Genomic DNA, 23,957 nt, shown 5'->3' on the forward strand with positions numbered 1-23,957 from the left:
ATAGATAATCATAAAGGGTTTAACTGTTCTATGTCCTGTTACTCACTCAAGAACTGAATAAGATTTTAGATAAGAAGAGGGGCTATTTAATGTTCCAAGCAGGGATTTGGGAGGCCAGAGATTCTTAAATTCACATCCAGTGTTCAATACTGTTCTGTCTCCTTTGGTAGAGTTGAGTGAGTCACTCTTAAGACTACAGTTTTCAAAAATAATTTCTGACATTTTCTTGCCCATGATGAGCCTGTTCTTCCAAGGCAGTGCCTTTGGAAGTCAGTTAGTGCCAGCGGAGGGGGACTCCTTCAAAAAATCAAGCACAATTTGGCTCAAGGTACATACCTGCAGTTAAAAACCTTAATGTTTCTCCTGTTGCCTCACTTTTTTAAAAAAATTAACTTACTCTATTTATCTTTCTAGAGTACTGTGAGGATTAATGAGTTAATAACAAAGTGCTTGGAAAACACACTGAGTCACGCTGTAATACCCTGCCTGGTGCTTGGTGACAACCACCAGGCGAGAGCAAAACAGAATTTACTTTTAAATCACTGGCTTCATATTACTTGGGGGGTAATAGTTTGTCCACATTTGTTTACAGTTTTGTAGCTGCTTAGCGTAACTCTGATGAATGCCTTTTCCTGTGTATTCTGCGGTGTTGAGGATACCCAATTATACCTCGTGGCAAACTTTGGCAGCCTTTTTCTGTTCAGAAGGGAAGTGATTGACTTTCTCCAAAGCCGCTAACTCTGCCACTCCTAAAAATCATTCCCAGGGAATTTTGTGTGACAGTGATTCATTTTCTCCAAGAGGTTGCTAGACCTTCATAGCTGTATTTTGGACCTGCTGTGGTCATATCATTTGATCTCCCACGTGGCAACGCTATGTGCTTGCTGCTTAGCCACTTGGCTAGTAATAAGCTTATCCTGGAAAAGAAATGAGATGAAATACTTTTAAAAAATGCACTCGTAAATGTGGAAAAGCAAATAGCAGACCAACTAAATTTGCTCCAAGCTCCAGTGCTAAGGAAATTAAACAAGCGTTTGTGTAGAATTAAAAAATGAGGGAACTGGACTGGAATTCTTACAACTGTGGAGGAAAAAAATGCCTCATTTTAAGATGGCACTGATATTTGAGGAATAAACAACAGAGAAGGCACAATAATTGAAAACTGTATATTTAGGGCAACGCTGTGTGGGTTAATGGTATATCTATAGAGTGCTGAGGCAGGAGGTAGAAGGCATTAGTAGGTGTGAAAACCCGTTGCAGTATGTGAGTTGCTGTCAGAGTTGGGCAATCTTTTTTTTTTTTTCCCCCCAGCAAGTGGGGTTTTGCCAAAAAAAATGTCATTTCTGGTTAGCTGATACTGTTGAAATCAACCCTAATTTGTAAACAGATCTCTCTGACTAAAAGAAGGGAAAAGGAAAAAAGTGGAGGATGGCAGTTTAGATATGCTTTAGCAAGTTTCCATGAAGGAACACTTTCATCTGGGAGGGTTAGAGAGCTAAGTGGGAAAGAAACCATTAAAAAAAATGGAAAATGAAAAAAAATAAAGATGCATGTGCTGTTCCTTTGCTCCCCATTGTGTACTCCTCATCTTTGGGGTAGGGCGCTCACCTTCTGTGCGGAGTCTGGGTTCCTGTCTGGCCCGTCTTTCTAGAGGTGTGGTCCCAGGAGCAGTGAAGAAGGCTTGGGTGCTGCTGACAAGGGGGAGGCTTGCTCCTCCTCCTCCTCCTCCCCTGCACTGCCTTAACCCTCCCTTCCAGCCCCATAGCATTTGTCCCGCCCCTGTGCTGGCAGCAGCACTTGCTGGAGCCCTTGATGAAGCTAATTAAGGAGAAAACTGTCTTTTTTCCTCCCCCTTGCAAACTCAGTGAGTTGAACCGGCGGGTGCAGAGGTCTGAGAAGGGCCAGAGCCAGGTAAGCAGGAGGAGGAGGAGTGGGGAGCAGGCAGGTGCCCCTGGAGGGCTGGCTGCAAGGAGAGTTACTGTGAGAGGCAGCAAGCTCTCTTTCAGCCAGCCTTCCTGCAGAGCACTTCTCTAGCCATCTTGGAGCATGGGTTTTGCCCTCTGCTTTCCCACCTCTTGCGCTGATCCCCGGGCAGCAGCGTAGTCTGGGACATGCTGGTTTGAGTCACTCCTGATAAAGCAATTTCATGTATAAAGCATGGCTGGAATCAGAGAGAGAGGGTCAGGCTTTGTGCTGTTTGACAAGTAGCTGGGATGTGTGCTGGAGAGGAGCAATGACACTTCAGCTCCTGATCTGCTAAACGTTGAGATATTTTTGCAAAACGTAACTGTTTCAGGAGGAGGATCAGTGGTTTGAACCTTCACATGGGAAGTGGCTCTTCTGTTTCCCAAGACATGAGCTGCTTCTGATTTTAATCTTGGTAAGCGTACACAGAAGCCGAGCACATCAGTCAGCCACAAGTTTAATTCTGATGTGACTAAATTCTTTCTAAAAATGTGGTCGTAATAATTGGTTTGGATTCAATTCTAAAGTACTTTCCGTCTCAAGTACACTTCGCTAGATGGTTTAGATGCCTCTGTAAAGTGTAATTGCAACTCACAGCTTCTCCAAAAAACTTTGCTCGGTTCAGCTTCACCAGATACCACCAAGTTGAGGGAGGAAAAGGGAGGCAGAGGTTGGCCTTGCAGCCAGCTGGCTGTACGCAACGTCGCTGCGCACACCTCTCCAGGTAGCACGCCCTGCATCCTCTTCCAGCCCCAGCCCAGCCTGAATACCAGAAAGCCCTGTGTGTCTCGCTTAAGAAAAGAGATAAAGTCAGGAGGATGTGGTGGCCTTGTGGCCTCCAGCAGCTGGGGGCCGTGCCAGGAGCACTGGCTCGGACTGCTCGTCACTGTTTGCCCATCATTTTTAAAGCATTTCGTAAGCGTCTTTTAACGTTACATTCAAAGCATTTGTAAACAAAAGTAAAAGTAAAACTTAAATGAAAAACATTTCTAAAATAACTTCTACTTTTAGTTCTTCCCAAATCAGGTCCTGTTTGTTTGCCTAGCAGCTGTTTCGACGTTTAAATTCTCTTCATCGTGCTGTAGGGCATGGCCTTCATTGCACTGTGTGTGTGAGGAATGAAAGAAATTTATTTTTATTCTTTCACAGGAAACTCTTTTAAGCTCAAAAGAGGTGAACATTGCGTCTTAGCTTCCCGAGTCCTGAGGACACCCACAGTCCTGTTAGAGTTAGGCCCTGATCTGCGTTCGTTGTGCAGCTCTGCACACATGGCTCCCTCTTGCCTGGTGGACCTAATACCAGATATCTGGCAGTTCTGTGTGGTGTGAGGCAGTGCGCTAGAAAAGCAGTGCCACTTTTTAACGTCGACGTGTAGTTGTCTATGCAGCGTGACTGCTTATCTGCCTGAAGATCGATAACTCTGCTGGGTTTTCTTTTTTTTCACTTATTACCCAATTTACTTCAGCAGGAAACCACGTAGATGTGATGAGACATGCAGTGGCTGCTCATCAAAGCAAGCTCAGAGGTGAGGTGTGTGTTTACAGTAATCTTGGACAACCGTGGTAGGTTGGCTCCCACTCCAGCCGTTTGTGCCATTAACACAAGTGTCTTTGTCCTGTGCTCCTGTGAATCACTGGGAAAAGACTAGGTCTGGCCTGCGACAATACCTGGGACCGTAGCAGTGTAGAGGTTAATTCAAAGAAAGCGTTTGCCTCTTCAGAAGCTGGATCCATCGGAGCACTCGTTGCCTACTGCATGTTTTGCAATACGGAGTGTTTCCCAAGAGTGGTGGTTTAATGAGCTCTTGCTGGCACTTGACAAACTGTCCTGTTAGCTTCCTGCTAGATGCGTATGTTGCAAATTAAGAGATTGTTTATGCTATAAAATGGGACAGCCTTAAATGCTCTTCATTGTGCTTTTCTACTGAAAGAGCATTCTGTTCTGCTTTGCTAAGTGATGTGATGATTTAATCCCTGTGAAGTCAGTGGGCCAAATAGTTTTTTCCTGGTGTAAACTCCATTAAACCCTGTGGGAGCTGCACCTTCTGGCTCAGTGACAATATGTAGGCATTGCCTGTCCTACTGAATTCCGTAAAGTGACAATATGGACAGCAAGGAGATTTATTAATGATAACAAAGTTAGAGACATCGACATATAGGCCAGTGCCTTAGGCATAACTTAAAACACATCAAACAGGAGATGCTCTGTGTTTCACAGAGGTAAGGTAGGTTGAGTAATTATAAAACCAAACTGTCTAAGCCATCCACAAATTCTTACTAAACTATTAAGTAACTTCTCCCTCCCACCCCCCCCGCCCCGCCTTTTCCTTTCTGTTTTCATTACTTCTGTGCCTATAAATCTGAGATGGAGGAGAAAATGAATCACTAAGGTGGTACAATTGATACCTGGGCAGGGTCAGCTCCATTGGCTTTCTAACTCTCCTCAGTGCAGGTGACCTTTGAGAACGGCCAAAGCCGTCCTACGTAAGCAATCCTGCAGTAGCAGCAGAAACCAGGAGAGGAGCTACTGACAGCACCCCTGCATGTCCAGCAGACCGGGCTTGGAAGACCCAAGGGCAGCAGTGGGCTGCAGCCTTTGCTGACACTTGCGGAGGACAGTGGCCACCCAACGTGGGCTCTGCGGTGTGTTTTCTGCTCCGTACCACAGCCACACATCTCCAGTTGTTGAACTGGAATAGAAGGGTGACGCACTAGCTATGGTTAACACTGGCCTCCAGTGAGAATGTATCTGAGAAGGCGTTTGTTGTGCACTTAAGAAATGAAAGTATTTAGGTAGCAATTTGAGAAGCCAGTGTGAAGTGTTAAGCTTAAAACTGAAAAGCCTGAACAGTTGTCTGACTGGCAGATACATGGACAGAGAAAGTTTAGAAAGTTTAATTACCCTATAAAAACATACCATTGGCGTGCAGGGGCTAATCAGGCATTGCTGCAGAAGCGCAGGCAGCTATTTCCTATTGTGTTGCTAATTTGTATCTCCTATTGATTACTAAATTAGCAAATGAGTCAAATTACTTTGCTTCACGATGAACGGTGAACTGACAAAGGAACTCCCAAGGGATCTAAAGGACTATGCTCCAGCTTCCAGCAGAACGTTTCTGCAGATATTTAGAAAAAAGAAAAGAAAAGAGAGCATAAAGCAGCCTACAGAAAGTCACACTTGTAGAAGTAGGTGGCTGGCTGGAGCTAAGCCACTGTTCAGCATGCGGCCCAACATGTCTTAAGCAAGCTGTACGATACAAGAATATTTTCATGAACACCCTGGCTTTTTCTCAACACGAAAATGTTGAGTGTTTAAAGAAGAGAAGCGTCACTTTCCTCACTGAAGGATGAAGACAAAGGAGAGAGACTTGTCCTGCTTGAGCATTTCAGGCCCTGGCCAGAAATATGAGTTTCTCTTTGTCTAGGCAGTATCAGATCTGCAAAAAGAAGCAGCCTGGTTGCATTGTCCTTCAGGAAGCATGTAGAGCACCTTCTGATGTTCCCTAGTTTGCTCCCTGAAGCCAAAACATATGGATGAGAGGGGCCATGAAGGGAAGAACCTTCTTGTCTGGCCTGTAATTGCGTGTCTTGTTTGGTAACAATTAGTCTTGTCAGTGACAGACATCTATTAATTTTGTGTTTAAGAACCCTGTCTAGGAAGACTGATGTTATGACAGCTGTATGCTAATTTTCTTTACAGATTTAACATCTTGAATGAATTCCTGAATGAAGTTTCTAGCTATGCCAAAGAGTTAGTTGTTACAGCCTTGAAGCTAAGCTGAGACTGTACCTTCCATGGTTACAGGAAGGTTACAAAATGTCTAGGAAAACAACAAGTGATAAAAGCCAAAATATCTTGCAGAGATTAAAAAAATTCTGAATTATTAAAATCCAGTGCATTTTATTTGTGTGTCTCTAATATGCTTAACTTTAGTTTTCTAGAATCCGAAGTTACTTGTATTAGTAGATTTAGGTTGTGTTAATTTAGCAATGAGAATTTGAGCTAGTTGGTATCCAAAGTTAGGTCAGAGGCTTTCAGAAGAGCTTGAAAATTTCCTAGGCAAAAAGAGGAAGGGGGTTTTGAATCGGTAATAAATTTAGTATTTCACTATCTTCTAATAACTGTTGGTTTAAGCAACATGAAAGCTGTAAATCAATGTCCCGTTAATAACCACAGTTACTGCCTGCGAATTGTTTTGAATTTACTTCAGCATTGGAGTGTGAATGCTTAAATAGTAATGCCTGCGCGTACCAGCTGTGGGGAAACAACTGAACTGGCACCGTGCAATAGTTTAAAACTTACATAAATTCCATTTAAAATTACTGCATTGAGCTAACATGAGCACTCCCATAATTTTGGAAAAATTCACTGGAGATTAATAAGAATCTGCTCTTTGGGTCTGTGGTACCTCAGTTGTTTGCCCAGATTCAGAGAGAACCCCAAGGAAGGTGAAAGGTGAATCAAATTGCTTTGGCTTTCAGCTTGAAGTGGTGGAGGATATGACGTGTTTCGATGGATATTTCTCACCTGTGGCTGCAGCCTACCTGCCTTCTCTTAGGTCTGTTTCCTTAGTGCAGACGCTACCTGGGGACAACTTTTTGGTCTAGAAATCAAATGTAGCTGTAAAAACTCCTCGTGAATAAACTCAGTCTGTAGCAGCCATTTTTCATCTGTTGAGGCTTGTACTGGTAGGACATAAGAGTGCGAAAAATTTATTTATTTATGTTTATTTATTTGCTGCTGTGACACGCAGAGGAAACAGATCAACAGCTTGAGGTAAAGTAGGACCTTTCAGTGCACTTTTCCTAGGTGAAAATTAGCTCTCCACATGTCACTTGAGATTGACCATCCTTGTGTTATGTGCTCTGAATTTTTTTCAACTGACTTATCACTGAATTTATAATCATCCTTCTCTGTCTGAAGAGGGTTCAGAGGAAAAGACCTGCTTTTCCGTGGAGGCCTTGAAGAACTGTATGCCTCCAAACATCTCCTGATGTTTCCAGACCTGGGGCTTCATGACAGAAACCCAGGAGCACCTCCAGTGTCCTCTTGTATCGCAGCTTTGCTAAATCTACCTAGCTTTATCCCCACACCTTGTCTTCTAGACCCTCCTCACTTTTACAAGTAATTTCTCCAGTACAAATGGCTGTTGTGGCACAGTTAATGAATCTTTCATGGGAGTTTGTCTTCTCCTCCCAAAACTCTCTTGCTTTTCTCCTTCCTGACCACAGTTAATGTGTTCTTTGCAACCCAGACAGAACTTGAAAGGGCTGCAGAGATTGCATGGGCCCTGTCCTGGATGCTAGCTGCTGGGTGCCCCTTCCATGCTGATCCCAGGGGATAACATGAGCCAGAGAACTGAAAGGCCTGATCCTCGCATAAGCAAGACATAAGAGTTATGAATAACTGAACTAGTGAACCCAGAACCTTTCATATCTCTTTGGTGAAACTTGGATGCCGTCTTTAACAGAGGTTGTGAGAATGTCTCTTGAAAGCCATTCAATAAATTCCTTTGGATCAACTGTTACTTTTTGAAAGCTATTTCTTGAAGTCTTTCAAAAAGGAAAAGGAGGCAGAAGGAAATGCTTACATACCTATTTTTTAACTTCATTACAAAAAAGTAAATATACTGTTGAAAACCTGAAATATATTGAGTTGTATTGAACCAAAAGAAATAAGCACATGCGTGCTACCTGCCAGGCTGAACCGTTTAACTGAAGTTACGAGCACTGGTCTCCAAGGGAGCATTTTTAGAGTTCACCGCACTGATACTTCTCTTCTCCAGGCAATGCTGGAATGCTTCACCTACCACTCCCTGTTTTTCAGTGAGTCTGAAGGCATTAAGACCACCAAGGCTTTGTGCCTTTCTGAGAGTTGGCTCAGACTTCAGTATTATTTGCAACAGGGATTTTGGAAATATTTTTTATCTTCTCTTGGAAGCTTGCTTTTCTCTTGATAGTAACATTGGCTAGAAGAATATGGGAACTGCAAGCTTATCGCAATTAACTGATCAGTCTGGAGAATTCACACAACAATGAAAAATGCAGCTTTCCATACACCTGGCTTAACTTTATTACCCAAATGTAATATCTCATTTCCATCTAAACCATGCACCGTGTTATGGAAACTCTCTGTAATGGGGAGAGGGAGAATATTGTACATGCTGAAGATTGGCCATGTTGTGTTTTATTGGCAGTTTCTAAAACACTTGGGAATTAGGGAAAATATTGAATATGTTCTTTCCTACTAGGTAGACTGGACCTCCTGTAATTCCTTATAATTTTGGATCCTATTTTTTTCAAGCTAAAATTCATATTAGTATTTTCAGAAATAAGTTGATGCCCACTTTACTGCTGCTTTGCAACATCTATCTGAAATCACTGGACAATACCAGTGTTTAAAAATGCTGTCAATTGCTCTGATCTGAGATCGGGGTATCTGTCTTTTACAGACTAGACCAAGTGCTTCATAACTGAAGCTCAGTGAGGGGGTGTGTGTCCATATCTGAAGTGTCTAACTACTGCAGATTAAAAACTGCAGCAGAGAAGACAGGAACTGAGAGCCCCATTTCCCTTTCAAGTGCCAGAGAACTACAAACAAGACAACTATCAGTTTGTAGCAGCGTGACCACTGGAGTTGTTAATGAACATCTGAGCTGGAATCAGCGAGTGACTAGAGTGTTGGAAAACTGTTGGGGCTTCTTCACCAATGTGCACTTGTGATATAAGTGTTCTCTTAGTCATAGACACTCTTTGCCAGGAACTTCACACACCAGCACTAATGAAACTTAAAGTATTTTTTGTGCTCTACAAAACAGACAGAGGCCTCTAGCCATCTATTTGCCTGTACAGCTCTATTTAGGCATCTATGTAATATTTGTGTTACGTTGGTGACAGAGGAACCTAGGATGGGAAGGAATTTCCAGACACGGTGAGTCCAGTCCTCTGCTAGTCGAGGCTTTCAACAACCCTATTGATAGGTTTATCATATTGCATGTTTGGAATATGCTAAATATTCCAAAATAGACTGTTTGCATTCTTTGCTCACAGGTAAGCCTGTTCCAGGAATTCATTCATGTGGTGGTCGAAAGCCAGTCTTCTACTTGCCAGCATAGACACATTCCTGGCCAGTGTTATAACTGATCAGTATCTGCTGGTCTTGACTATTGCTTAAGTAGCTCTAGCTCACAACTGCGTGTTAACCCCTTCTCCACAATTCCACACTTTTCGTCCTTTCGTGCTTCCAACTGATGAGCCACAGCTTCTAGAAGGAATTGTTCTTACTGTTTCCTGAAACTTGGTTCTATGTGATTTCATTCTGGGACTGCAGCTCCATCTTCAAGGTCATCCTGCACCTCCTTTATGTATCTCCAGTCATGCTCTTAATTAATGCTGTGTGTTAACTTTGAATGATTAGAGTTATTTAATCAGGGTATTTCCTATTATACTTTCTTTGCTGAGACGAATAGTGAAAATATCAAGTAAAATTGGTCCCCAAACCCATCTTGGACAAAATCTACCATTAGCCTATCCCAGTCCTGGAAATTCATTCAGACCAATCTATTGTTATCTTACCTGATAGCTAGTTCTGGCTTGTTTTAATTCCTATCCTTTCAATTTTAGCTAATAATTTCCCTTGGGATATTATAAAGGTTTCTTTTTTCTTTCTTTTATTATTTTTTTTATTATTTACAACCAAGTTTCCAGAAGGTTGGATTTGTTCTTTGCCTTTGAAAAGATGTTTTATCCAAGGCAGATGTCAGGCAGATGTTAGTTTGACACAGTGTGTTTACCCTTACTGTATGTATATAATTTTCCATTTATATCCACATTTTTGATTTTTATTTCTATGAATTGATTGTGAAAGCCTTAGGTTACAAAATCAGTCACAGATCTGTAGTTTCCTACATTAGATTTCCCCAGTATTCTCATTCCTTCTTTAAACATAGCTATAGCCATAGTTATTCACCGTCATCCTCTTTTCCCCATCATCAGTTGAATCATTTATTAAAATCCTTGCTCTTGAGCTTCAATTTCATATGCCAGGTTTTAAATGTTGAGAGCTACAGAAAGTGTAATCCTCTGCTAAGTTGCATGAGTGCAACGTGGTTTGCAGCCACCTCAGACATGGTCATTTTCAAGTCATTAGTTGCTGTCCTGCCTCCTCCCTGTTGAGGACAGACAGATTTCAGCCTGCATCAGTTGCGTCCTGTGGGACTAGCTTTACCATGAGCTTTGGAGTCTGAATCTATTTGCTGTAGTGATTGCTTGGTGATGTGCTAAGTGGATCAAGTGGAGTTGGGAATACCAGGGAAGACTTGCAGCTACTAGCTGTTAATCTAGCATCTTACCTTAGCCGAGACAGACCCAGGTTCAGCTTCCTCGCCTGAGTCTGACAGAGCAGGAGACTCTCTCCTACATCACGGATGAATATCCTACTCTCAAGCTACTTTGTTTTGCTCTGTGGTGGCTCTTTCTCAGCATTTTGGCAAAAATAAAATAGTGTAATGTAAAAGGACATGGCTTCATTCTGATACAAAGCAAACCGTTCTTGCAATCTTGGAAATGATGTAGAACGGAAGACAGATTTTCCATGTTGCTGTAGTCACTATATTCTTACCATGGGCAGGACTGCCTGTGCCTGTCATAGTGCTTCTTTACTTGCTGAGCATAGTTATCAAGTGTTGCACAGAGCTGCTGCTCCTGCTAGATCCGAAAATGATGCCCTGCAGTGGCCTTAGTTTGTCTTGGAGTCAGAGACTGAGTATATTTAATTTTGCTGTGTTGTCTTCTCGTGTAGAGCTAGAAGGAATTTTTTGTTCAATTTATCGTTTTCAGTAGAGTGGCAAGTGGAAACACACCCTCTTGCTGTAGTTTGAAAAAAAGGGGGCGGTTACACCACCTACATAGTGCTTGACATTTGATAACACTTGACGTGCTTGTGATGATTATTTGTCATTTTTTGAAATTGGTGAGAAAAATCTAAAACTGAACTAGTTCTGAAGTATTATGAGAAAAAGACTTGTAAAAGAAACAGGATCCTCAGTTCCTACTTTTTTCTCATGGTAATTTTGCCTTTGCAGTGAGTGGCTAAAGTAGTAAGAGCAGCGCTGACTAGAAAGTAATTAAGGCTTCTTTGTTAATTAAACAGAAAAAAGAGAGATAAGTGACATTTGCGTTTGTTGATGGCTTCTTTATGGTAAATGAATTGCCGGATGGTTGATGTTGATGCTTTCCAGTTGATTTCCTTTGATTTCTTGGCTGGGATTGTAGCACAGATTATTATTGTCTCACACATCTGCTAGAGGATGTGTTTCCCTTGTACCTCACCGCTCACAAACACGTGAATAACTTCCATATTGACCACTTGTATGTGTATCACCGCAGCGACGTGGGAAGAGACATTCCTGTAGGCGTACAGAGCTCTTGGATATGCTGTATGTGTTTGTTTCTTTCACCGACTGTCCCATCTGTGTGCTCTGTGCCTACTTCCAATTGAATGGTGAGGAGCATGACTTAGGAAGCATGCTTCCTTTCAGTTTTTAGTGGTTATGTTGTAATTTCTCTTGAATGATTTTGAGTCATGTATCTGCCTGCCAGCAAGACACAGCATTGCAGGAGTAATGGCATTCTTCTTCGGTGATGCTGTTGGTAGCTGAAGGTGCTGAGCAAGTTCTTAGTACGAGGTTACATTGCTAGTACATTGTTAGAAACCAAGCAAAAAAAAAAAAAGGTATGCATTTCATATGATGTAGTTAAGCTTTTCACATAATGGCATTTTTCCCCTGTGCTTTTCTGAGAATTTTACATTTATCTGAAGTTGCTACTCTTCATTTTTGCAACAAACTGACTGTATTGGGTTTTGTGCGGCAAGGTTTTGGTAGCAGGGGGGCTACAGGGGTGGGTTCTGTGAGAAGTTGCTAAAAGTTTCCTCAGTGTTAGCCGGCTCCAAGATGGACCCACCGCTGGCCAAAGCTGAGCCCAATCAGTGATGATGGTAGCCCCTCTGGGATAACATATGTCAGAAGCGGGGAAGACACCTGCACAGTTGCAGCCAGAGAGAGGGGTGAGAATATGTAAGAGAAACAGCTCTGCAGACACCAAGGTCAGTGAAGAAGGAGGAGGAGGAGGTGCTCCAGGCGCTGGAGCAGAGATTCCCTTGCAGCCCATGGTGACGCTGACTGTCCCCCTGCAGCCTGTGGAAGCTAATGGTGGAGCAGATATCCACCTGCAGCCCATGGAGGACACCACAACAGAGCAGGTGAATGCCCAAAGGAGGCTGGGATTCTGTGGGAAGTCTGCCTTGGAGCAGGCTCCTGGAAGGACCTGTGGCCCCGTGGAGAGAGAGGAGCCCATGTTGGAGCAGGTTTGCTGGCAGGACTTGTGACCCTGCGGGGGACCCATGCTGGAGCAGTCTGTTCCTGAAGGACTGCACCCTGTGGAAGGGACCACGCTGGAGCAGTTTGTGAAGAACTGCAGCCTGTGGGAGGAACTCACGTTGGAGAAGTTCATGGAGGACTGTCTCCAGTGGGAAGGACCCCACACTGGAGCAGGGGAAGAGCGTGAGGAATCCTCCCTCTGAGGAGGAAGGAGTGGCAGAAACGTGATGAAGTGACCACAACACCTGTTCCCCATCCCCCCGCACCGCTTGGGGAAAGGAGGTAGAGGAAATCAGGAGTGAAGTTGAGCCTGGGAAGAAGAGAGGGGTGGGGAGAAGGTGTTTTTAAGATTGTTTTATTTCTCATTTTCCTACTCTGATTTTGCTTGCTAATAAATTCAACTAATTTCCCCAAGTCGAGTCTGTTTTGCCCATGATGGTAATTGGTGAGTGATCTCTCCCTCTCCTTATCTCAAGCCACGAGCCTCTTGTTATATTTTCTCTTCCCTGTCCAGCTGAGGAGGGGGAGTGATAGAGAGGCTTTGGTGGGCACCTGGTGTCCAGCCAGGGTCAACCCACCACACTGCTTTGTATTTTAGTGTCTGGAGACACTGGTGTTTGCTAGATCAGAAGAAGCTGTCTGCTTAAGAGATTCCTGTCCTTCCCAGATGGAAGCGATGCACATTTCAACTCACCACGCATGAGTGTGTGTGTGTAAACAGGAAAAAGAGGAATAGAATAGGTTGAAAGGGACGTTTCAGATCGAGTCCAAATATCAACCTAATACTGACAAAACCCGTCACTAAACTATATGTCTAAGCATTATGTCTGCCCGTCTTTTAAATACCTCCAAGGATGACGATTCCACCTCTTCCCTGGGCAGCCTGTTCTAATGCTTGATAACCCTTTCGGTGTAGAAATTTTTCCTGATATCAGATCAGTAGAGAAAAATTATGTTAAAAGATTTAAACTGAGTTTTGTTCAACCCAATATTACCAGTCCCTTTTTTTCTTCCAGACTGGTTTATCACAAGTATGTCAATAGAAAAAATCAAAGGTACTACTGTAATGGAGCTGTATAGGCAGACCTGGTCATGGTATACTCGCCATTACTATGCTGGAAAGCCTCTCAAGCAATGTTTACAGCAAAGTAGTCTGTGTTTTCTTTAACTAGTCAGTAATGTAATGTATTAAGGTAAATAACACTAGAGATAGCTTTTTAAAAATAATAATATTAATTAAAAAATAAATTTCTGGGAAATGCTGATTTGACCTCGCATTTGGATGATTTTTAGGAATTGTATATCTCCTTGCATGCTTTTCTGTGCTCATTCCCAGCAAAGATCCAGAATGTTATATACTGGAATGATTTCATACTCACACAGCTGGAATATTTCTCTTAATTCTGTGCATACTCTCTACAGTTCTATTGCTGGTTTTGCCTGAAAGGTTAGTAGTTACGCAGCCTGTTAGGAGTTTTACATTACTACTTTTGAGCATCTTTATTGATATGAATCCCATTGCAGAGCTAAATCCAAATTTGAGTGTTTAAAAAAAATACAGTTTGTATGGTTTGGCTTGTTGCTCCCCTTCCATTTAGTACTAGAAGTAGAGAGAATTTCAATATTAAGCTTGCTGCTGTGTTTATGTCCTTACACTCTGCATTTGAAATTACCCATTCTCTAAAGTAGTACTCATTTTCTTTGCCCTTTGATTTTTATTTTTTTTTTTAGCTATACAGCTGATGTTGATGCTTCTATTCTCTTTGGGAATAGTCTGATGGTTTGTAGGAGCAGATCCAAAGGAAGTCTGCTTCCACAGTAAAAGAAGGAAAGGGAGACAGGATATGGATGCTAAACTGATCAACACACCATACGTCCTTCCTTCCTTCCTTCCTTCCCTCCCCCTGTTAGTTTGGCATACAACATGCAGTAGGATGTCCTTTTTCACCTTGGATCCTTTCTGTGTAACTTTTTTTAGTTTTTACTATTTGAAATAACATTTAGTGTTGCTTACCCTAACTACCATTAGCAACACATTCTGCTAATAGCATATGCTATAAAAATGGGCAAGACTATATAGACCTACCTCTAACAGTCATGTAGACTACAAAGGAAAAATAAAGATGAGGGTGAAGGGAGGAAACAATAGATCATCTGGACAAAGTGATATAATATTCTGTTTGCCTACTTTGGGTGTTGTTGTCATGATTTCTTCTGTTCATGTTGTCTGCTGATTGTTTTACCTTATTTTCCTCTTCCTACGTTTATGCCTTCTCTTCATTGCTTGCGTAGGTTAGTTTTACTTCCTGTTTTGTAGAGAAAAAATATGTTTAATGGTCATTTTGTAAAATCAGGGAAAGGACAGAATTTTTTTTTCTCATTGAATAGCTACCTGAGATTAAACTCTAGATCCTTTATGCCACTGTATCATCTGTCTCAGGTGCATGTTGTTTGAAGGTATGGAGGCAAATTGCATTAAAATGCAGAAGTCAACTAAAAAGAACAAAACTGGGAAACAATGGGAAATAATATCCTTGGCATTGCCTCAGCCCCGAGAAAATGTTATTTAAGTCAGTTCAAGTTTTATGTGTTGGCTTAATTTTTTCTACCCAGGATTTGACAATGGTGAAAGTCAACAGTCATTCATGCCTGCCCATATACAGAAGAGACACTCAAAATTACTTTAAAAGTCCCGAGGAAAGGAAAAACTTATTCAGGCTCAGGGGAGGGTAGAGGGGTAAAAGCATAATAAGATAAACAGACAAGGCAGACTCCTTGTTAAGTTCTTGAAGACAATGGGCAGCTGTTTGATAGAGTTGTGTAAAATGTTTTTTCTGCAAAAGCAGTAACTCTTGAGATATTGCATGTTATGTAGGCTCTGACATACCAGGAGCCACAATAGACTCCAGGAGGAAAAGTTAAAAAAACTTGAGGGGAGAAACACGATGGGACCTTGTTTCTGCAAGGACAGGGAAATGTCAGACTAGTCAAGTCTTTGGCATCTGAGTAGAAAGCGTCAGCTTCGGTGCTAAGCCTGGCATAGGCACCTTAATAACGTATGGAAAAATAAAGTATCAAGACAACATCATGCTGAGTTATTTGCATGTTTCTCTCTGGCTTTCCTGTGGAGTCTGTCTGCCATGTTTTCTTCCCAGAAAGGCTCCTCGTGGGCTATAAGGTGCTCTTTTGGGCCTAAAATTCCAATTTCCCTTCCTGCCTCAGACCACGTTTCTCAATTCCCGCTGAGGAGCTGGTCCTGCTCCACAGGGACAGGGCAACAGCAACAGCTTGGAGGGAGATACTGTTGTTCTTCACAATTTTGTTAGTGATAACTCTCATAATTTTACTGCAAGATGAGTGATACTTGTTTTAATTACCACCTCGGTTGCTGGAGTCAGTGATTAAATGAGAATCTCAGCTTTCACTTAAAAATAAATCTCCAGCATTTGTAGGTGTTGAGAAAGAGTTTGAAAATGTGGCAATGTGGTGTGAATTATACCCTAGAGGCTTAAAGGCTAGGAAACAAAGCAGCAAATTAAAAAAAACAAAAAAGCACCTTCATTTTATTACTATTCTATCATCTGAGGTTGCTATAAATCCTCATTATTTTTTGGTAGCAGCTTTATGATTTTCAGCTACTCACATTGATAATGCTGCAGATCAAAAATAACTTCTTCACTTCGAAGAGTTTTAATTAGAATTTCCATGTAAAACGTGTCTGCAGGTTTTAAGCAGCCAGTGGTGTAAATGTAAAGAGAAAAAACTTAGTTTTTATATGAATGTTCAGCATTGTTGGATAGATGTTGAGTTTATACATGAAAATTATTGAAAGCTACAGTCTGTCAATAAGTATTGTGCCAGCTACTATATTACGTGGACTCCAAACTTAGTAAAATGGGTAAACTATTAGTAACAAGAAGGCAGTTTGTCCATATTACAAAGTGTGGTGTTTGTTCCAAGGCAAAATTTTCCTTTCTTCTTAAATCTTTAAGGGATTTAGGACTAAGTTGTGTCTAACAATAGTGTGCTCATCCAAGGAGAGCTACTGAGTGCATTTAATTATCCTCACTGGTTGTCTCAGCACAGAGTGTGCTGATTATAGATAATGCTGCCTTCAAAAGCAAGCTCTTAGCAAGAGAGTTAGGTTTATTTTGGTAGATCAAATATGTGCGTTGCTTCAGACGGTCTTAGATGTCCAGCTGCTGTTTTGAAAGCAGAGTTTCCAGGCGTAGTTGCTCCTTGTTTTGACCTCTTATGTTATTTTCTGGGGGGTTGGGTGGATTAAAAATTTTGTATTCCTTCTCTCCCCCCATAGTAATTCCACTAGACACTGAAAGTATTTGCAGGTAAATACTTTTCCTCTTCCTGTCCTATAACCCTGTAATTTTCTTTTTTTTTTTTTTTCTTCTTTTTTTTCTTTCGAATGCAGACTTTAGTAATGTGCCTGATGTCACATCCAGCTTGAAAAGGAGCAGTACTGATGGCACTCTGGACCAAGTGCCACACAGGGAGAAGACTGATCCACCTTTCAGGGTAAGAAGATGCTTGACTTAACAATCCTTATGAACAAAAAGACAGCGTTGTAGTTAACGCTCTGCATTTTGTGGGAAAGAATTTAACGTATGGCACCAATTTGGAAATTATTTTATCCATATTCACTGTGCTTAGCATTTTATTATCTTGAGGTCACCCTGGCAGGTCCGCACCTATGGCACAGCTGCTGCATCTCCAAAAGCGGTGTGTTGGGGGTAAATGGCAAACAGGCGGAGACTGGTCGAATTCATCTTCCTGTGTTGCTTGAACCCAGTTCTGCAGAGAACAGTAAAACTGCCACAGTTTTCTGACTGATTCAGTTTGGTTCATGTTTTCTTTTGGCTGATAATTCTAGGGCTTGTTTTTGAGATTGCAGTGACCATAGCAACACTCACTTAACGTCAATAGTTTCAGACTGGACTGCAGACTTGGAGAGGTGCAGTGTTGGAGAGCCAGTCCCCAGCCACTCTCTAATCTGGGGACCCCGTATGCATCTGCAGTTACTACTTGACTTCAGCTGGAGTAATGGATGCTCAGACCTTCTCTCAGTCGGGACTTTGAGGCAGGGACCCTCAGAATTAGTGTCCACTTTCGAATGCATTGGTCTTCGAAGAGCGATTTTTCATCCATTTTGCTCAAAGTCAGTCAAATTCCAAGCTGTATGTGGAAGTGCATATAGTTTTGAACCCCTCACCTGCTAGCCTGGGTAGTGGTTTTGTATTGGTGGCTGTGATTTTACTAGGCATTGCCATTCTGACAACAGAAATGTTTTCTTATTTCTGTTGATGAGTTGGTTGTATCTCCAAGCAAATTTGTGATAACACTTGCGTTATGCGTTTGCATAACAGAAATGAACTTAGAATTTTTATGGTTCTGGAATATATTACTGTCTCATACTAGGTTGTATGAAAAATTGGTAGAGATAAGGCAGAACGTAAAAACTTGGAAGACCAGAACGGAGAAGAGAGATTGTGCCCCTAGCCATACCTACCCAGAGGAGCTGATCCTCTCTTACATTTTGTATTACTTTGTAGTCTACTTCAGTCTATTATAGGTAACTTTATTCAGTTTTCCTTGAGAGTAAGAAACAGCCCAGTGATTGTGGGTCTTTAGCCCATCTCCTGCTGCACAGGGGATTCCCACAGAGATAATCTATATCCTGTGTAACACATTGCTTACGCTCCCAAAAGTCTTTGCAACCGGATAAGAATAAACTGGGTTTGTCTCCCCCTAGGACACATAGTTCCTTTGGAAGGGGTAATGCAGATTTCTCCGCTGTCCTGTTTGAGGGCTTCTGCAGTGTTTTAGGGGCAGGGATCTTTGTGGGAGGTGACCCCAAGGCATGGGATGTCCCAGTGGCTGGCTGCACGGGCAGGCTGGTGCGTGGCCAGGTTTCCCCAGGGTGCCCTGCTGGGTGCCCTGCTCACCCTGAGTATGCACCTTGGGGTGCCCTGCTCGCCCGGGTTATGAGCTGCCCCCCGTGCACTCTGTGGATGTACACAACTAAGTTCCCATCCTGCTGGAGGGGAGGAGATTCTGGGGCTTTAGCAGAAAAACAAAGCCACTCCTGAACGTCTGTGTCAAACACACCAGATGACAGAAAATTTGGGAGAGTTCAGCAGGATTTAAATACACAGAGAACAATTCATGTACACTAGTCATTGCTCTGAGCGCACTAAACTTGCTCTAATGCTCCAAATTACATGCTACAATTGACGCTAAGAAAAAAACAAAGGGGAAAACAGGCAGGTCTGCTCCCTGCCCTCTCTCCAGCCTCAAATCTGTCACGTCTAGCAGCATTAATGGCTCGTGCACAATTTGCTGAAGTAACTGCCCATGCCATACTGCAGTTCGCTTCTTGGGTCGGCATGCAGGTCTGCTAGTGTCATTTGAAAAATTATCTGAAGCTGTCCTAGTTTTGTAGGTACAAGGGGGGAAAATGGCTTGGCAATCAGAGGCAGTCTGACTCGAACCGCAGCTGTAAACGAGTCTGTGACAACTCTACAATTTCTGCAAATGGTTTGTAATTGATTGCTGTCTTTCTGTTAGAGGGTGCCTATTACTGTCAGAGCTTTTTGTCTGACCCTCTTGATCTCTCAAATAGACGTAGAATTAAAAAAAAGAATAAAATCAAACCTCACAGTAAATGTAGGTAGTGTATATTGTATGTGCTTTTGTGATTGGGTATAAAAGGAATTAAAATGATTTCTGTTTTTATAGCTGTGATTTGGTTCTGCACGCCAGATGAACAATAGCTATTGCTAATAAAAGCTACTTTGAGGAAATTGTGCAGCCTCAAAAAAGCATAGCATCTGGATTTGGGTTTGGTTCCCCCCCCCACTCTTTGCCTTCTGTTTCCTGCGTGTGCTAACCTGACCCACGCCTGTGGGAGAGCAGTAGCGCAGACACCTCAGCATTAGGCGATGTTGCAGAAGTATGGGGGAGAGGAGACCTGTAAGCAGAGCTCTGTGGAGAAGACGTTGGTGGCGCTAAGAGGTTCTGAGCACAGCCTGGAACAACAAGCAGTTTGGGAATATTTCAGGGGAGAGACAGCTAGAGATGCTCACTTCCCAGTTGACGGCAACTGTAGATGCAATTACGTGGCTCTGAGGGAGCAGACTCCTTTGAAGTTTGGTTGATTTTTGTCCCATAACATGTAAGTAAATGAAAAACAGTCATAAAGCTTCGGATTTAATGGTTGCATGTGTGATTTCTAGATTTTGTTTTTCTCGTTTGGAGCATTTTTGTTTGGTTGGTTTTCACTATTTTCTTCATCTCATACCAAGCTAAGGGTAAGCATCATCTTAACTGAATGTACAGTGAGACATTTCAGAAGTGCCTTGTAATCCCAAAGGAATAAGTCTTTTATTGCATGTGTGCTACATTCAAACATGTATTCATCCACATGTTCGTTCATTCATTTTTTGTAGTCCGAGAAATGAATGAATTTAGGATAGTTGTGTGTTTGTCTTTCATCTGAGAGCTAACAAGTGAATTAGAAGAGCCATAGAGGATTGTTTCATTCCAGAGATGGAAGCTGTTCCTTAAATTATAAAATATTATTAAAAACACATGGACATCAAGAACCGTCCATTCTGGATGCTGATTAGTTTTGTCAGCTCTGTATTCTCTGGGATGTCCCATTTATACCTTTAATACCTTTAATTTTATTTTCTGTTTTATTTAACAAGGATAGATGTTATACTTTAACACATTCTGCTGCCGTACATTATCAAACTGTGTTAAAATACTGTTTATGTGGCAGTGGCATGTCGTCCTTGCAATTGTGGGTTATGGAGTATGTAGGCGTACTGTTGACAGAAGAATAGAGGACCTCAGAAAATCTGGGGATTGAGAATGCCTGTCAGCGCGATTAGGTTTAGTTGTGTTTAATCATTTTGAGAACTAATTGTCTGTGCTCAGTTAAATCCTGGTATGTTGACAGTTGCCAAGAATCAAGCTCTCCGTACATCAAAATAGCGTGAAGCTGAATGAATAAAAAATGCAACTTTTCCTTTAGCTACTCATGATTTCTAATTGCAAACTGTATTGGTAAGAAATGTTTTGTCTAGCCCGTGGTTTCTTTTAAGATTAAGTTTAGTAGTCTGTTACTAACTTGCTTATCTTTACCTTGTATTTTCAATATATTAAAAATAGCCTTTTATAAAAAATGAACATAACTAAAAGTTGAAATTTTACCATATAAGTAACTACCATTCTAAGGTCTCTTGTAAGACTGCTGTCGTCTGACTTTCAGTTGCTCTGAATCTTTTGAATATCATCAGAGATAAGTATTTCCAAAATCATACTAAATTTTAACAGAAGGAAAGAAGGAACTTAATATAGATGCATGTGTGAGAGGGGGAAGATGTATTTTTCCCTTTAAATATTTTGCGGATCGTAAGAAAAAACTTAGGGTAAACTCTGTGCAAATATATCACATAACTTCATTATATTCTCAGCTGTATCTTAGAGTTCTTTAAGAAACTTAGGAAATCCAGTAAAAATAGCCAGTGCGATACTTTGTAATCATGGTAAAAATAGTCAGTGAATGCAGAATGGTTTTATGCTGGCATCTTCAAAAATTAACATTGCAGATGCAGAAACGGAAGTTAGTGTGATGAGAAACTTCGAGTGTTAACAAGAATTTGCTTTCTAAAGAATGGCCAACTGGTTTGATTTTGTAATGCTTTTGAAGTGGTGCTATATTTCTTTCAAACAATGAAGTAAAATTGATTCTGGGAATAAATTGGGTATAGAGACTTTCAGAGATTGCCTTTGCTTTGCTGTTGACTCTTAAAATAGTCAGTCTACTCTCAGAGTGGGTTACTGATCATGCATCAGTATGTGTATATGAGGACAAGTCTATCCCCATCGCCTCTTAATAAAAAAATAAATAAAACTTGCTGCACACTGCAGAGGGAGAAAACTAGCTATTCTTAATGCAATGAACAGAAATTATGGTTAAAAATCCCTGCACACCTTTCCCTTGCATGGGCTGCTTCAGAGTAGCTCAACTCACTCCTTCTCCGCTCCTGTTCGACAATCAAGTTCACTTTCCCTCCAGCTGGTGAGGAAATGAAGAACTCGTGGCAGGTCTGGTCAGGAGAGCGCGTGGCACCTTTGGCAAACACGAATCTGCATCCCCTGAAGGGTGGAGCATTTTCATCAAACGCTTTGGCTTTTTATAGAGATGAGGTTCAGATCAGTGTAATGGGCCCTACTTGAAATGTCCATGTTTATAGACTAAGGGGAAAAAATAAAGTAGAAAAAATACGTACTTGTGCATTTCAGAAGTCTGCTTTTGGGTGCTCGAGTTTCCTATGTAATGTCAAATCAGCCTGCCACTGCTTTTGAAGCTTGTGCATTCTGTTTATTGTGATGCCAATGGTGGTCAGTCCTCCATTTGCCAGAGAGGGGCTTTTGCAAGTGCAGTGACAAGTAGATGTTTCCGTGAACTCTGCACGTTTGGGACCATGGTAAGAAATCTGGTTTTTGGTATCCCTGCGTACAGTCCCGCTTCTTGTGCTCAAGGAGCCAACGTGCAAACATGCCTAACTCGGATAACTGTTGAGGTTTTTCTTCCAACCCATCTAAAGTGTGTGTTCAGTCGAGCAGCTGCGTTGCATGTCAGATGGTGCCCAGGTGGTGTGAGTGCAGAGGCCGAGACTGGGTCAGAAAGCAAACCCATCTTCCCACTCCTGCGTCATCCAACTACCACAACACGCTTCGCAAAACAGCGCTTTCAACAGAAGCAAAATAGATGTGTCGTGATTTCAAAAAGGAGATCCTTTTTGTTATCTGTTAGCTATTTCTGTAACGAAAATCAGCGAGTACTGTAAAGAGCTTGTTGCATTTGTGGTTTTGGCCTCTTGTATATACAGCATAGCCACGTACTGGCTATGGTACTGGAGGGATGGTTTTCATCAGTTGAAGAAATTAATATTTGGTCTTCAAACTGTCAGAAACCGATTTTGAAACCCCTTCGTTAGAAGCAGCACTAAAGCCACCAACTTCTCATGCAGATAGAGTAATTTAAGGGTCAAAATTCTGAGGTACAATATCCATTCTAGATCTAGGTTCAACCCCAAATGAAAGAATGTGTATCTCGTTGATGGTCTGTCTGATGCTCAATTACTAAAGAAAAAAGTGTGGTTTGGTTTTGGGGCAAGGAAGGGGGCAACTGTAACAGTTGCCATGGAATAGTAGAGGTGAAAGCAGTTAGTAATCATTACTCATATAGTCCAATCTCAGCAGAAAATCAATACAATTGTTCAGCGTTTATGGATGATTTGAATGTTTTGGGTTTTTTTTCCAGAAGAAGCAAGTGGATACTAGGAATGATGTGTTCCTCTGATTTTGTTACCCAGAAAACATTGTACAAGCATGTGGTCGGTAGCATATGTGCTGTGGCACATATGTTCAGGGCACCATTATTCCAAACACACCCAACAGCCTTCTGTTGGCACTGTCAGTAAATGTAATCCTGAATAATCAGTTGTGGTGGTTTTGATCTGGTGACGACACTCATTCACTCTCAAAGATGAGATAGGGATCATCAGTCTGAATGTGTGTGTATATAAGCAGTGGATGATTGTCTTTTAGTGGGTAAATGTCAAGAAATGTTTGTTCTTCCCCACCAAAGTTAAACAGTTTCCTAGTATGACTTTCAGTGAGAAAGTTAAAGATTTACCAAAATATACTGAATTAGAAGGAAGATTTGCAATGATATGGTGCCTAAAACATAAAAACTAAGAAGTACAAATCGTGTTTTGATTACATTTAGGATGGTGTGGCAGTGTATGTATGTGTGTTAACATGTGTCTGGTAGATTTCAGAGCCATGTTTCTCTCCATTGGGTATAAGTGGCATCCTTTCTTGCTAGACGGTTAGTGACCAGTACGCCCAAAACATCCTCAAAGAAGCATTAACAATGAAATAAAACTGTAGGGGGAAAAAAAAAAAAAGTGTGTGGAGTAATTTCGTTAAGCAAAGACTGTAAAAATCAAAATTCTTGGAAGGTGAATGTTAATCAAGTAAACACCAATTGTTGAGCTACATTGAAAGCAAGCCAAGCAGAAATGACCAGGAGCTCAACAAAGGTTCCTCTGGGAAAAGTAAAATAAGAGGAACAAAATACTACTGGTATGCCCCTATGGCCCCAAACCTATTTCTTGCATGGAGGCAATTCCAGTTAAATGATGTTCGTGGTGATAGCTTCTCATTAACTCTATTTTGCATTGCCCGGGCACTTCCCGCTTGCACAGCATGTCATTAATTGCAGGAGAGCTGCCTGCCTGAAGGTTTACTCAGCATCCATAGGACATTAAGGATCTTTCCTTTATTTTAATCGTGAGAACTTCTCTTTAGCAGTTGATGAGATCCAAAAGCTTGGGGAGTAGTCCGCAATTAACATTTTTTTTTTTCCGTTCTTTGTAGGAAAGGGATTAACAACGTAGTACTCTAAAAATCATGTAAACTCCTCTGCAATCCAAGTGTCATTTCCTTCCAGATGTGAGATGCATTTAGGGAGTCTAAGAGCTAACATGGGAAAATAGCACGTTCCTCAGCAGTGGTTTTC

General features: G+C 41.7%; 1 protein-coding gene across 4 annotated transcripts in view; it reads left to right on the forward strand.

Moving 5' to 3' along the window:
- Window positions 1-23,957, forward strand: part of TIAM2 (TIAM Rac1 associated GEF 2) — a 92,386-nt gene that overhangs the window by 42,894 nt on the left and 25,535 nt on the right. For 2 of the 4 annotated variants that reach the window (XM_063329364.1, XM_063329365.1), the window contains exon 14: window positions 16,773-16,876. In XM_063329364.1, the coding sequence (XP_063185434.1) occupies window positions 16,773-16,876 (104 nt within the window). Of the gene's footprint in view, window positions 1-1,770; window positions 1,912-16,772; window positions 16,877-19,328; window positions 19,533-23,957 lie in introns of those variants that run through there. The other 2 variants (XM_063329368.1, XM_063329367.1) reach the window with 2 other exon arrangements.

The sequence above is a fragment of the Chroicocephalus ridibundus genome, chromosome 3, assembly GCF_963924245.1.
Source record: "Chroicocephalus ridibundus chromosome 3, bChrRid1.1, whole genome shotgun sequence".
NCBI lineage: Eukaryota > Metazoa > Chordata > Aves > Charadriiformes > Laridae > Chroicocephalus > Chroicocephalus ridibundus.